The sequence below is a fragment of the Ostrinia nubilalis genome, chromosome 24 (genome assembly GCF_963855985.1).
Source record: "Ostrinia nubilalis chromosome 24, ilOstNubi1.1, whole genome shotgun sequence".
NCBI classification, from domain to species: Eukaryota; Metazoa; Arthropoda; class Insecta; order Lepidoptera; family Crambidae; genus Ostrinia; species Ostrinia nubilalis.
In genome coordinates, this window is record NC_087111.1 from 7,408,076 (window position 1) to 7,420,993 (window position 12,918).

At 40.6% G+C, this 12,918-nt stretch overlaps 2 protein-coding genes across 2 annotated transcripts; both read right to left on the minus strand.

Moving 5' to 3' along the window:
- Window positions 1–7,321: 7,321 nt before the first annotated feature.
- Window positions 7,322–11,778, minus strand: LOC135083767 (uncharacterized). The gene is made up of 2 exons (XM_063978508.1): window positions 10,608–11,778; window positions 7,322–10,230 (listed from the first exon to the last, which is right to left on the minus strand). The coding sequence occupies exons 1-2, from the start codon at window positions 11,583–11,585 to the stop codon at window positions 10,225–10,227; spliced, it is 984 nt and encodes a 327-aa protein (XP_063834578.1). The 5' UTR covers window positions 11,586–11,778; the 3' UTR covers window positions 7,322–10,224.
- On the minus strand, window positions 7,389–10,082 carry LOC135083651 (uncharacterized protein K02A2.6-like). The gene is made up of 3 exons (XM_063978357.1): window positions 9,912–10,082; window positions 9,049–9,266; window positions 7,389–8,640 (listed from the first exon to the last, which is right to left on the minus strand). Exons 1-3 carry the CDS (start codon window positions 10,080–10,082, stop codon window positions 7,389–7,391), a joined length of 1,641 nt encoding a protein of 546 aa, XP_063834427.1.
- Window positions 11,779–12,918: the final 1,140 nt, after the last annotated feature.

Here is a 12,918-nt window from a genome sequence, read left to right on the forward strand (position 1 = left end):
AAAGACACGTTTTCATTCCAGTCTTATAAAGTTAATTAATTTTAAATTACTTACCTGTAAATTAAAAATTTTGTTTGCATTGTAATTGAAAAAAGTAGTTTAATTGACTTGACAAAATAGTGACGTCACTATTGCCATACAAAATCTATGGGAGTCTCGTTTTGACAGTTTTAAAAAGTACGTCAATTGATTGGTGGTGTCAATACATTCATCTATACTTATAATAAATCTGTAGAGAGGTCAATTCTGTACATTAAATATATTTTCAAAATAACTATCAGGGGGTGATTAGTGATCGATACTGATGCCAAAAATGCAATCAGTAAAATTTTTGTCTGTCTGTCTGTCTGTCTGTCTGTCTGTCTGTCTGTCTGTCTGTATGTTCCTTATAGAAACAAAAACTGCTTGATGGATTTTAACGAAACTTGGTACAATTATTCTTCATACTCCTGGGCAGGTTATAGGATACTTAGGAATTCCCACGGGAATGGGAATTAGCGGGAAAATCCTTTTGTATGAAAAATCTAAACCGCTTAAGTTAGACGCTTGAAATTTGGCATGTAGACACCTTAGTAAACTTAAAGCTTAGTTACAACAGGATATTGCGAAATTCCGACGGGAACGGGAGTTAGCGGGAAAAAACATTTGTATGAAAAAATCTAAACCGCGTAAGTTAGACGCTTGAAATTTGGCATGCAGGTACCTTAGTAAACTTAAAGCTTAGTTACAACAGGATATTGCAAAATTCCCACGGGAACTGGAATTAGCGGGAAAATCCTTTTGTATGACTGACTCACTGACATATCAACGCACAGCCTAAACGGCTAAACGTAGGCACTTGAAATTTGGAAGGGACGTAGCTTAGGTACCATAGAGGTGCACTAAGAAAGGAATTCCCTAAATTCCTACGGGAACGGGAATTACCGGGAAAATCCTTTTTTATGAAAAATCTAAACCGCTTAAGTTAGACGCTTGAAATTTGGCATGCAGGTCCCTTAGTAAACTTAAAGCTTAGTTACAACAGGATATTGCGAAATTCCTACGGGGAGTTAGCGGGAAAAAACATTTGTATGAAAAAATCTAAACCGCGTAAGATAGATGAAGGGGGTAAAACGCTTTAAGCCTTCTGAAGGAATCCTTTCTTTTTAGGCTCGTCTTTTTTCTTTGTACCTACGTAACACAGAAGAATATTGAAACTATGTGTTGAACAGTTTTAATAGTCATAAATATAACATCTGGAAGCAATATTGTCACCAGTAATTGGCAATAAACATTGCATATTTTACAATATGCTATACGACATTCCCCTAGGTGTCTGCATAGTATAAAACCGCAATATTTTCAAACTGGTTATAGTTGTAGAAAACAATTTTAATAAATAACTTAACAGCTATTTATGATGCATATCGAGAAACGCTCTAAAAATAACTCGATTCAGTAATAAATACAAATTGTATTTTTAGTTTAACTCACTTATGAAATAAGCTCCTTTACTAAACTATTTATTTAAATGTGTAAATACAGTAAAGAGTTAATAATTTTATTGTATAAAGATAAATAAAGAGCTGATTATAAGAAGAAATAAATAAATAATAATACTGGATAAATTTCACTTTACGAAAAAATACGCTCTACATTGGGGTATGGAGTACCTAGTACGTACTTTTCCTTAACACGTGGAATCCTAAGGTTGGGTTGCACCATCTTACTTTAACGGTAACTATAACAATAACCGGTGCTTTTGTATGGAGTTTGACAGATTTTTGACGTTTGTTAAAGCCAAAGTAAGATGGTGCAACCCAGCCTAAGTGGTCGCATGAGGCGCGGTAACATTGTTTTCTACTATCACGATTTGATTGACCTTGATAATCTGGAAAGATTAAATTGGTCTTTTAAAGAAGACTCGTTTAGGAATAAAGGTGTTTTAAACAGGCTAACATATGTATCAATTTTACATGCCGCAACTTTACATACTAGACAAACCTAATTACTAACACTTGAAGCATAACCATCACCAAAGAAACAAATGGCAATAAAAATATGAATCATCCAATTAACAGTGACACGCGCAATTTGCAGACAATATCTCTATCAATCGTCCGTCCATCTGATAACAGCTTCAACTAGTTAAGCTGAAAAAACGACCATAAGTCTTCAGGCTGGCAATAGGTCCACCAGCTTTTAAACTAAAATAGAGACAAATCCTAGAATGTGCCTAGAAGCAAGTAAACGAGAAATATGTCTTCATAACCAACTTCAAAAAGAAGAATTTGACAGAATTGAGACGGTGTTTCAGAGAGAAGACATCCCAAATGTTTTCTAAAAGCCTGCTACAGAACCCAGAACAGGGAGAGTTTAGAAATGAAAATTTTAGTAACCAGCTTCAGCAATTTCTTAAATCCTTACTTTTACATAATGTAGACGCTTTTTAACCCTTCTTAAATTAAACATAAAACACATTTCTTTTTATTCAGATGCACCATGAGAACGGCTCAACCCAGAAATCAAAGATCCCAACCGATAAAACGGTGACAACCCAAATCGACCGTTCGAAATTCGAATCGGTGAAAAAGAGGACATTCCTTTTTGAAAACCGAACGGGTGGCAACCGTAGTCCATCAAGTTCGACGCGTACCGTCAGCAGGCCAGGCGGCAGCACTTCCTGCCATACGCGCACTAATTGGTACCGTCGACAAATAAAAACCGGCCACCGACTCGCTCCTTAACCGATGTTAATACTTTTTAATGCTCAGATTCGTATTCCGGCAGACGGCCAGCGCGCGCACGTCCCTACATTAATTACTCATTTATTTATTTACTTACCAAAATGGCAGTTTTATTTTCTATACGTGGCCAGTAATTTATTGTAATTGGTCAGTTTATTCGTAATGACGGCTGGCTGAATAACTTACGTGACCAGCGTAAGCAGAGACTTGCCACTACCCTTTTTTATGATGGGACGCCTTTTTCACGAGTCAACCCTAGTATTTCTAGGGTCTCCTTTAATTTGTCGTGCTGCATGGCGAATTGGCAGCCGTCCGAGCCGTGATCTGTTTATGGACCAAGTGGGTTTCTTTTTTCCGTAAACGACTTTACATGTTACTTTGTGAGTTAAAACAATAAAAGTTTCGTAATAAGGCGCGCGGTTTTATGTGAATGTTATGTAAAACTCGGTATTTATATTGTAATAAAAGTTTATTGTTGTTCAGTTTATTCTTGTGCTGTTGGCGAAATGTGATCGTGTGTTTTCTCATTAGTGTTCAACACAGTAGGCAACGAATTATTTTACTTTTCGCAATAAAGGTGACTATTTGTATAATCTAGAGCCAAATTCTTGTTAAAAGCCACTATTTCTGCTCTATCACATCTTTCATTGACCTCTTTGCGCCAGAATCATTTCAACCAGTCCACCGCTGGACGTACTTTTCTCCCACTTTTTCATTCGTGCACTCCCAGCTTATTTCTTGAGGAGGTCTATCCATCGAGCTGCAATACACTTTCTGAGTCACGCTCTTCGCCCAAATAATAATTACTTACAAAATAACCCGCCTAAATTCCTAAAAAAAAGTTCTAATAACAATTTGTCATAATTAACGGCGGTTTTTTGGCCGAACTCATTAGAACTAAGTTAATTACAAATATGAGTTGTACAGACGAGAGCACGTCAAGATAAACATGGGTGGAGTCTTATTTCATTAAAATAAAGGCTATTTTGGAACAAAAATTTATAGACTGATGTGCTGTCTACATAGCTCGATAACAGATATGGTTAACCCTTTAATTTACATTTTTGGCATTCCTGGCCCTTGGGGCCACCTGAGTCGCGATTGTAATCTAGGTAAGGGTTAACGTATCATTGTTCTACAAGTTCCAAGTTAGAATTTGATTAATGAGTATGAATTTAATTTGGGGCCGCGCTCCATCTTGTTATTAATACATTTTAATGGGTTTGGTTTGATTAAGGATAGCCTCATAATTATGTTGGTGGGGAAAATTATTATCAAGTAGTACGATTCGATAGCAATCGATTGATCGATTCTTATTCCTATGTTCTTATCGTATCATATCGTTATTATCGTATACCTAGGTCTACCAGCCTACCAATTTCATATTTCTTTTGGGATAATGAGGTTCATTAAAGCCAAATATTGACCAAAATGGAAACTGGATATTTTGTGATTCTTCAAAGTCTTACTTAGCATTAAATCCAGGACCTTCGGATTGAGGGATCTCAACTTTTGAACAACATGGTCAAAGAAGCGTTATCATGGCTTACATCGTTAACATGGCTAAAGATTACATCGATAGCTATACAACAGGTTGGCCATATTATGTAGTAGAAAAGGGTAATTTTACAGAACATGGAAATTGATTTAACTCCCTAACTTTTAGTTTCAAATTCAACGCACTGTACAAGAGAAAATAATTTGGTTTGTCCAAAGGTGAGTTCTCATACGAGAGAAGCAAATCCAATAAAACATGAGCAAGGCTTACAACATTTGAATTAGCATCTTGATTAAGCAGCGTCGAAAACAAACAGATTAAGATTGAGGCAATAACATCGGGGATCGCAGACGCGAAATTAAATCCTAAATCATCCGGCGACTTAGTCGATTAATACCCAATGAAACTTGTACGATTTGCCCCTACTAAGGAAACAGTCGATAAGAGAGTAAAAGAGGTTTATGTAAGTCACAAGGAGTGAGTGAAGTGAAGAGTCTAGAGTCTAGACTAGAATCAGTTGTAATATAGAAGTCTCTACGGAGTCTACGGACTCGTAAGTCACATCTGGAGATGCTTCTATTGTTTTTTTATGTAGAGACTGTGGCCGGCTCTCATGATGCACTTTGACTCTTCTTCGAACCTCTGGTGCTCTTCCCTTTCATCGTACCAATATTCTTTGAAGAAGTTTTCCACCAATCGTGTGTTGGAAACGTCCAGGTCTGAAGTGTCTAAAGCTTTATAAGCCTTAAAACGATATGCCCCCGACCTTGGTCTAAAATGGAAAGAGCTTTTGATTTCCCGATTTCCTAATGAAAACATTAATATTACCTAAAGTACAATCAAGTTGATTAGACCGAATCATAATTTAGCTGTACGTACATACTGCCCGTGCTTGTCATTAGTGACCACTTCGATTCGAGTCCAACAACTCTACTCGGTCCAATCGAGAGTCCATAGTAAGGGCGATCAGCAGTCAATTTAAATTCAGTTGTGAGTGGGCGCGGCGGCGTAATGGCCGAGTGCCACCTATAACTAATCCGCGCGCGTTGTACCGCGCGTTATACAGGGGGATCAGCATACGGGGTGTGTGGCAAAAAATAATTAAGGATTATTTTAATCAATAGAAATAGTGTAGGATTCTAATAATGAAAGAATTTTTCTAATTGGCTCAGTAGTTACGGAGCCTATTTTGCGGTCTTACTATGACAAGAATCAGTTTAGTTATTATAGATGTAGACTAGACCAAAAGCAACTGGAGACCACCTTTGTAACTTCTTCTATCCTACCATCTTGATACCGTGCGTTATTTAAGCTGCAAGCTTGTATTATGAAGGTACTTTCAGGTCTGTACCTTTATGAAAATCATGTCAGTACCTTTAAATAAACCTAGATCTCTATTATCGGCCTATATTGTCGGCCGTTTGGTGTAGTGGTTCGAAACGGACTACTATTACCCGGAGGTAGCGGGTTCGATTCCCGCACTGTACAAACATTTGTGTGCATGAACATATTTGTTTGTATTGGACTGGGTGTTTTCTATGTATAATAAGTATATATTTACAAAAAAAAAGTATTTAAGTATATTTAAATCCGTTATCTAGTACCCATAGTACAAGCTTTGCTTAGTTTGGGACTAGAAGCGCAGTGTGAATGTCCAAGGATATTTATTTATTTATTTATTAGAAACATCTAGCTGTTTTCTTCGCTATTTAATAGTCAGAGTCACAATATGTCAAGTATTAGTGAACGCGAAAGTTTATTAGCTTTCGCGATATTCAATAAATTCCTACAGCAACCTTCGATGCAAGAAATAAACTTGAGTTGCGTGGGAAAGTTAAATTTTTGTTGTAACATTTTAATCTTATAACTGCTTGATTCAAAGTGATGATTTAACTCTGTGATTACTAGAATTTGAACATTTATTTCAAGAATGAGTATAGATTCATAGTTGAATGTTGTTTCAGGCTTATGTAGTTCCGACTTTTTGTGGTCTCCTTTTAACTAGTCTTTTTTTAGAGACCTGACGTAATAAGTAGGCTGTATTTGAGAGTGCACAATTCACTAAAAAAGCACACAATAATTATTATACCCATCTTTGAACAAGGTTTCCCTTGAGTTTCTTAAAGATATTTTAGCATTTTAGTGAAACCTCATGTGGAGTTCTTTTGCCTATCGTCATGCACGTTCATGAATACCTACTTGGATGGTTACTAATCTACCATTAAGTATTTTAAGTTTATAATAGGCTAAACACTTTGAAAATATAAAACACACTACGTAAGTTTATAGTCACAATGCACACACACCTAAACAATAATATGACGTTTCACTTTCCCGCCAAAAAAAACTCCAACCTGTCATTGATCGGACTAAAAGTGATTGAACCCGTTCAAAAACGATGCCCTGTGTAACGATAAGTTAAGTTATAAATGACTGTCTGTTTGCAGACGCGGTTAGGTTTCAATTTAGCGGGGCTAATGAAGAGGTCCGCCGACACTGGAAAGGCGTAAAACAATTTTCATGGCCCCTTAACAGTAACTAACCAAGCTTGCACCATAGGGCTGGCTACGTTATGGCCATGGCCATGGCCGTTATGGTCAATAGAACGAAAATTAGACGAAAATAAGGAAATTGTAAGATATGGCGGATAAGTGAAAAGGCTTAGGACGTAGATACGAGTACCTAATGTAATGTAGTACTGAAACATAACAGCAGTTTCTTTACATAATGTCAGACTGCTTATAAAAATACTCATAAAAGTCATTTATTTATGCGAGTAGGCTTTTAAAAAGAACTTTGGGCAGAACTCTGGGCCAGTGCTGAGAAGAAACAGCGCAAGAAACTCAGTCACTATTTTAGTAGTAGTACCATAGTTTACACTGTAAAACGATTTCATATAAAAATGTAAGTTGAAACTGAAGTATACGAGAGAAAGGAAACACGTCTATTGTGTGCACGGTTTATTTTAGACTGGCGTTACATTTCGGGTCTTACACTTTTTAACTGACAACTAGTTATCTTAAACTACCTACATACACTACAATCCTTCACCCTTATTTATCGTTAATTAACATTTTTTTACGAACTAAAATAACTACATTTCTATGTACGTACGTACGCATAAGTTACCTTAATAATAATGATAAGTATACAAACAATAAAAACTACAATTTATATTTTGGAGGGTTGAGCCTACACTGTCGTATCGGTCGGGACTGGGGCGGCTCGGGCGCAGGCGGGCTGGGCGCGGACGCGGCGCCGCCGGCGCTCGGCTCGCGCTCGTTGCTGGGCGGTTGGGTGGTGCTGGTGGTTCCCGCTGGTTCTTGGCTTGGCGGGCGCGTCTCCTCTGGACCGGCTTCATTCATAGTGGTACTGGGGATAGATAGCCTGTTCTCATCCTGTTTATCTGACAGGGGTGAGTTAGGACAAATGAGTGAACTCCTTGACCTACGTTTGAGCTGATCAATATGTCTATGGTTCTCTCTCCCTAACCCATCTAGTACCTTATAGTCGGTACCTCCTATTTTCTGCGATACCTCCCCTGGTAACCATCGCGTCGTACCTTGATAGTTCCTATACCATACTTCCTCCCCCGCGTGCAATTCTCGATTATCTCCTGGCTGTCCCCTACTCTCTGCCTGACGCGCCTGCACTATACTGACTCTGTTCTCGACGTTAGGTCTTAGGATATCTAATTTGGTCCGGAGTCGTCTACCTAACATGAGCGCCGCAGGACTTTCTCCTGTGGTGCAGTGTTCCGTGTTACGGTAGTGTAATAAGAAAGTATTCAAAAATAAGTGAACGTCGAGATTTAGTCTTATCGCCTTCTTAATAACTTTTTTAATCGTGCGAACCGCATTCTCGGCCGCACCGTTCGAAGCCGGGTGATAGGGGGCAGTAAAAAAATGAGCGATACCACAACCTCGCAAAAATTCTGAAAATTCTTTGCTTGTAAAAGGGGGCCCATTGTCCGAAACTAACTGCTTGGGAAGTCCCCATCGCGCGAATAACTCCGAAAGTTTATGAATAGTACTCGTAGCCGCAGTGCTCGGTACCTGGAACACTTCTAGCCATTTGGTTTTAGCATCTATAATTACTAGGTAGGTTTTATTAAAAATAGGTCCCAAAAAGTCTACGTGCAACCGCGACCACGGAGCGGCGGGCCAGGGCCAGGGGCTGGGCGCGTGGCGCGGCGGCGCGTCCGCCTCCGCCGCGCACGCCGGGCACGCGCGGCACAGCGCCTCCACCGCCTCGTCGATCCCCGGCCACCAGACGTAACTTCGAGCTGTCGCTTTTGTTTTTACTATTCCCATGTGGGATTCGTGTAATTGTAATAATACTTTACTCCTACAATTTTCAGGTATGACTACCCTGTGACCCCACATTATACAACCTAATTCCTCATAAATCTCATTTCTGCGATTAAAATATGGTTGTAAGTTTTTAATCTCGGAATTACTAGGCCAGCCGTCTCTTATGTAACTGAGTACCCGACCTAACATAGCATCGCGCTGCGTTTGTTTTTTCAACTCATTATAATCTAGTAACATCTCATTTTGCGCAAAATGTAAATAAGTTTGTTCAGGTAATTCCAAGCAATCGCTCGAATTGGGTAATTTTAATGAAACGGGGAGCCGAGACAGGCCATCTGCTCCATTGTCTTTAGAGCTAACAAATTCTATGTCGTATGTATAAGCCGCTAATTTAATCGCCCAACGCTGTAACCGGCTTGCCGCCATTTGCGGTATGCCATTTTTAGGGCCGAATATACTGACCAAGGGTTTGTGATCGGTTCGTAAAACAAATCGTCTACCGTATAAATACTGATGCAACTTTCCTAAACAAAACACAATCGCAAGCGCCTCGCGATCTATTTGCGAATAATTTTTCTCTGCGTCCGTGAGCGCGCGGGACACATAGATAACGGGCCGCTCCCGCCCCGCGCCCGCGCCCCCCGCCCCGCCATCAGCTGTGCTCGCAGACCGCTGCGTCAGCACGCCGCCTATGCCGCGGGCGCTTGCATCGCATGTTAAATATAAAGGCTGTTCCGGGTCATAATGAGTTAAAACTTCAGCACTGCTTAAAATTGACTTAATATGTAAAAATGATATTTCTTGTTCTTTGTTCCATCTCCATGGCACATTTTTTTTTAGTAGTGTGTACAGAGGTGCTAGAATAAAGCTAAGATTTTTAACGAACTTCGCATAAAAATTAACTAAACCTAAAAAGGATCGTAATTCTGAAACATCTCGGGGACGAGGGATTTTTTTAATAGCTTCTACTTTTTCAGGATCTACTTTTATTCCCTCTTTTGAAATTAAGTATCCCAAGTATTTAACCTCATCTACCATGAATGAGCATTTACTTCTTTTTAACCTCATTCCATGACTATGTAACCTTTGAAGTACTTTACTCAGAGTAGCCAAATGTTCCCTGTCCCCTCCCCCTGTCGCAATTATTACGTCATCTAAAAATATTTCTACGTTCGGAATATCTCCTAGAAGGTTATACATAATGCGCTGAAAAATTCCCGGGCTTGAAGATAAGCCATAAACTAGCCTATTGTATTTGAATAGCCCCCTGTGTGTGTTGATTACAGTGAGTTCATTCGAGCTATCTAACTCAACCTGATTGTAGGCTTGGGAGAGGTCAATTTTGGAAAACATTTTCGCCCCTTTGAGACCAACCAGGAGGTCCTCGATACGCGGTAAGGGGAACCTATCAACCAACAAAACTGGATTTAATGTTATTTTGTAATCAGCACAAATTCGGAGTCCACCATCCGCCTTCCTCACCGGTACTAAAGGCGTGGCCCAGTCCGAGTGGTCCACGGGCTCGATGACGCCCGCCGCCAGCATCTGGTCCAGCTCGGCGTCCACGCGCGCCCGCAGCGCGTAGGGCAGCGCGCGCGGCCGGCAGAACACCGGCGCCGCGCCCGAGCGCACGCGCAGCGTCGCCTTGCACCCGGTGAACCGACCCAGTCCCTCCGAGAATAACTCCTTATACCTATCGAGTAACGATGACAAACTATTATTATTACTGTCTTTAATACAATTGTTATTCGAAACCTGATATTTATGAAACGGTGGAATGGAGATATTTAATTCGCTAAGCCAATATCGCCCTAATAGGGACGTCGTCCCTCCTTTTATTACAAATAATTCTAATCTTTTACAAACATTATTATATTTAACTTGCGGTTTGATAGTACCTAACGGTTTAATCTTACTGCCATCGTAGAACTTGAGTATGGTTTTACATGGTTCTATAGGATTAATCTTGAAATATTTATGGTATGTAATTTCACTTATACACGATATGGCTGATCCCGTATCGACTTCCATCACTATATTGTGTCCATCAATAAGTAAAGACAGGCTCACCGGTTTATATCCGTTCAAGTTCAGCTGGAATAATTCCTCTTCTGCTTGCGTCAGCCGCTCATCCGCGGCGTCCTCACCGGCAGAGTCCTCGGTGAATTCCGTTACGTGATGCATCCCTCGCTTGAAATCGCCCTGGCTACCCCGCTCCGGGCACACCCGCCGCAAATGCCCGCGACGCCGACATCTACTGCAGATGAATTCCTTGTAACGGCAATTTTCGTGGCGATGGTCTTGTCCGCCACATGCGCCGCACGCCGCATCCGACGGGCCTCCGCGTGCCGCCGGCCCCGGTGGTTGCGCGCGCCACCCCGCTCCGCGCCACGTGTCCGACGGGCCCCCGTGCGCCGGCGCTGCCGGTGGCGGTGCGCGCCACCCCGCTTTCCCGCCGCGCCCACGCGAGAATGACCTCATCGCGTGCACCTCGGCCGCCGTTGACATCCCTGCCGCCTTATTCCCAAATTCCACCACGGCTGCGTCTCTCTCCGCCGCTTCTAATGCCGATGCCAATTTTACCGCTCCTTGGTATTTTAAATCGTCCTCCGCGAACAGGCGTTGTCGAATAATGTCACTGCGTAATCCACATACGAACTGATCTCGTAAATTGTCCTCTAGGCTGGCCGAAAAATCGCAAAATCTTGATAACTTCTTCAGTTCTGATACGTACTGCGCAACTGATTCTTCATCTTTTTGCCTCCTTTGTCTAAAGCGATATCTTTCCGCCATGACAGATGGTTTCGGTTGTAAATGTTCACGCAATAATTTCACTATTTCTTCGTATGTTTTCTGAGCCGGTTTTTCTGGGCTGGTTAGATTACTCAGGAGCTCATAGGTTTCGTCCCCCATGACCGCAATTAACGTTGGCCGCCACATGGTTTTGTCGACCTTGTTGACCTCTAAATACATCTCTAACCGCTCCACGTACAAAGTCCAATTACCACCGTCGACTTTAAATTCGCCGATTTTGCCGATTGACGCCATTCCGACAGAACAAAATCTTGCACCGACACCGATAATAATTGTTAATATTTAAAATCCTCGTTCGCCACTGAAGTATACGAGAGAAAGGAAACACGTCTATTGTGTGCACGGTTTATTTTAGACTGGCGTTACATTTCGGGTCTTACACTTTTTAACTGACAACTAGTTATCTTAAACTACCTACATACACTACAGAAACTTCTCTACTCTTGTGAGTAGAGACATTAGTTTCATACATTTTTTTTTTAATTTTTGCAGAATAAAAGTGAGTTTGACTATGATAATGAAGTGCCATATGCAGTATGCACTGCATTCTATGATATTTCATGATTTTTTTGTTGTTTTTAAATGAACAGTCAACAAGAAAAAGAAAGATAGAAAGCAGTCTAACTGATGTTACGTCACGAAATATCTTTGAAGAAGATCCTAATTTTAATCTTAACCCTTTGCCAGCCCTAAGAGAGGAGGCTCCAGACTAAGTGCCGTAGCCTGTGGGCTAATTAAAGCATCAGCAGCGCATGTAGCGCGGACAGATCGTCTTACATATTTTGTCTCGGCTGTCGATGGGTTAACTGGCTGACCAGAGAACATTCGATCTTTTTGCTTCATTTCTTCTTTTTCGCGATCGTTCCTTTTTTGAAATTTTATGAATGAAAAATTTAATTACAAAAGAACTCGCTTCACATGTTTTCATTCTAAAAATTCGTAATTATTATCTCCACGAGTCGATTACAAATAAATAACAATAAATACTAATGAAATAGTTTTTATGGACTTACGCAAAATTACGTAACATGATAGGTCCCCTTAATTAATGTTTACCTACTTACCTTTGTTTTGTCACTTGTCATTCGCTTTGCACTGCAGGGAAGTCGAACCTTAGCTTACTCCTCCTATGTTCTTCTGATTAATTTCGTTGCGGGTCCAATGACAGTTTAACTTTCCCTCGCGACCAACTTGACCTTCACTGGTTGCGTTTTTATTGGAGGGCTTGTTGATCCTGGCTACACAGGAGTTGCAGCGGTGGGAACGAGAGGTGGGAATAGTCCCGTTAAAGTGTACAACCAGGCTTCCGTCACTCGCCTATGCCGGCCGAGATAATTACCTACAGCGCGGTAGGGTTTCTGATTTCTCGACTTATTTTTTTTCTCGAGTTTCGAGAATTCTCGAGGCCAAAGTCTCGAGTTTTCTCGGGTCTCGAGTCTTTTAATGAAAACTGTTGAAATCGGTTGAAATTTGATAAAAACACAGGTTTTTTTAATCTAATATTATGCACATTACCTACTTTTATGCACAACAATCAATATAAGAAAAGTACCACTTATTTTGGTAA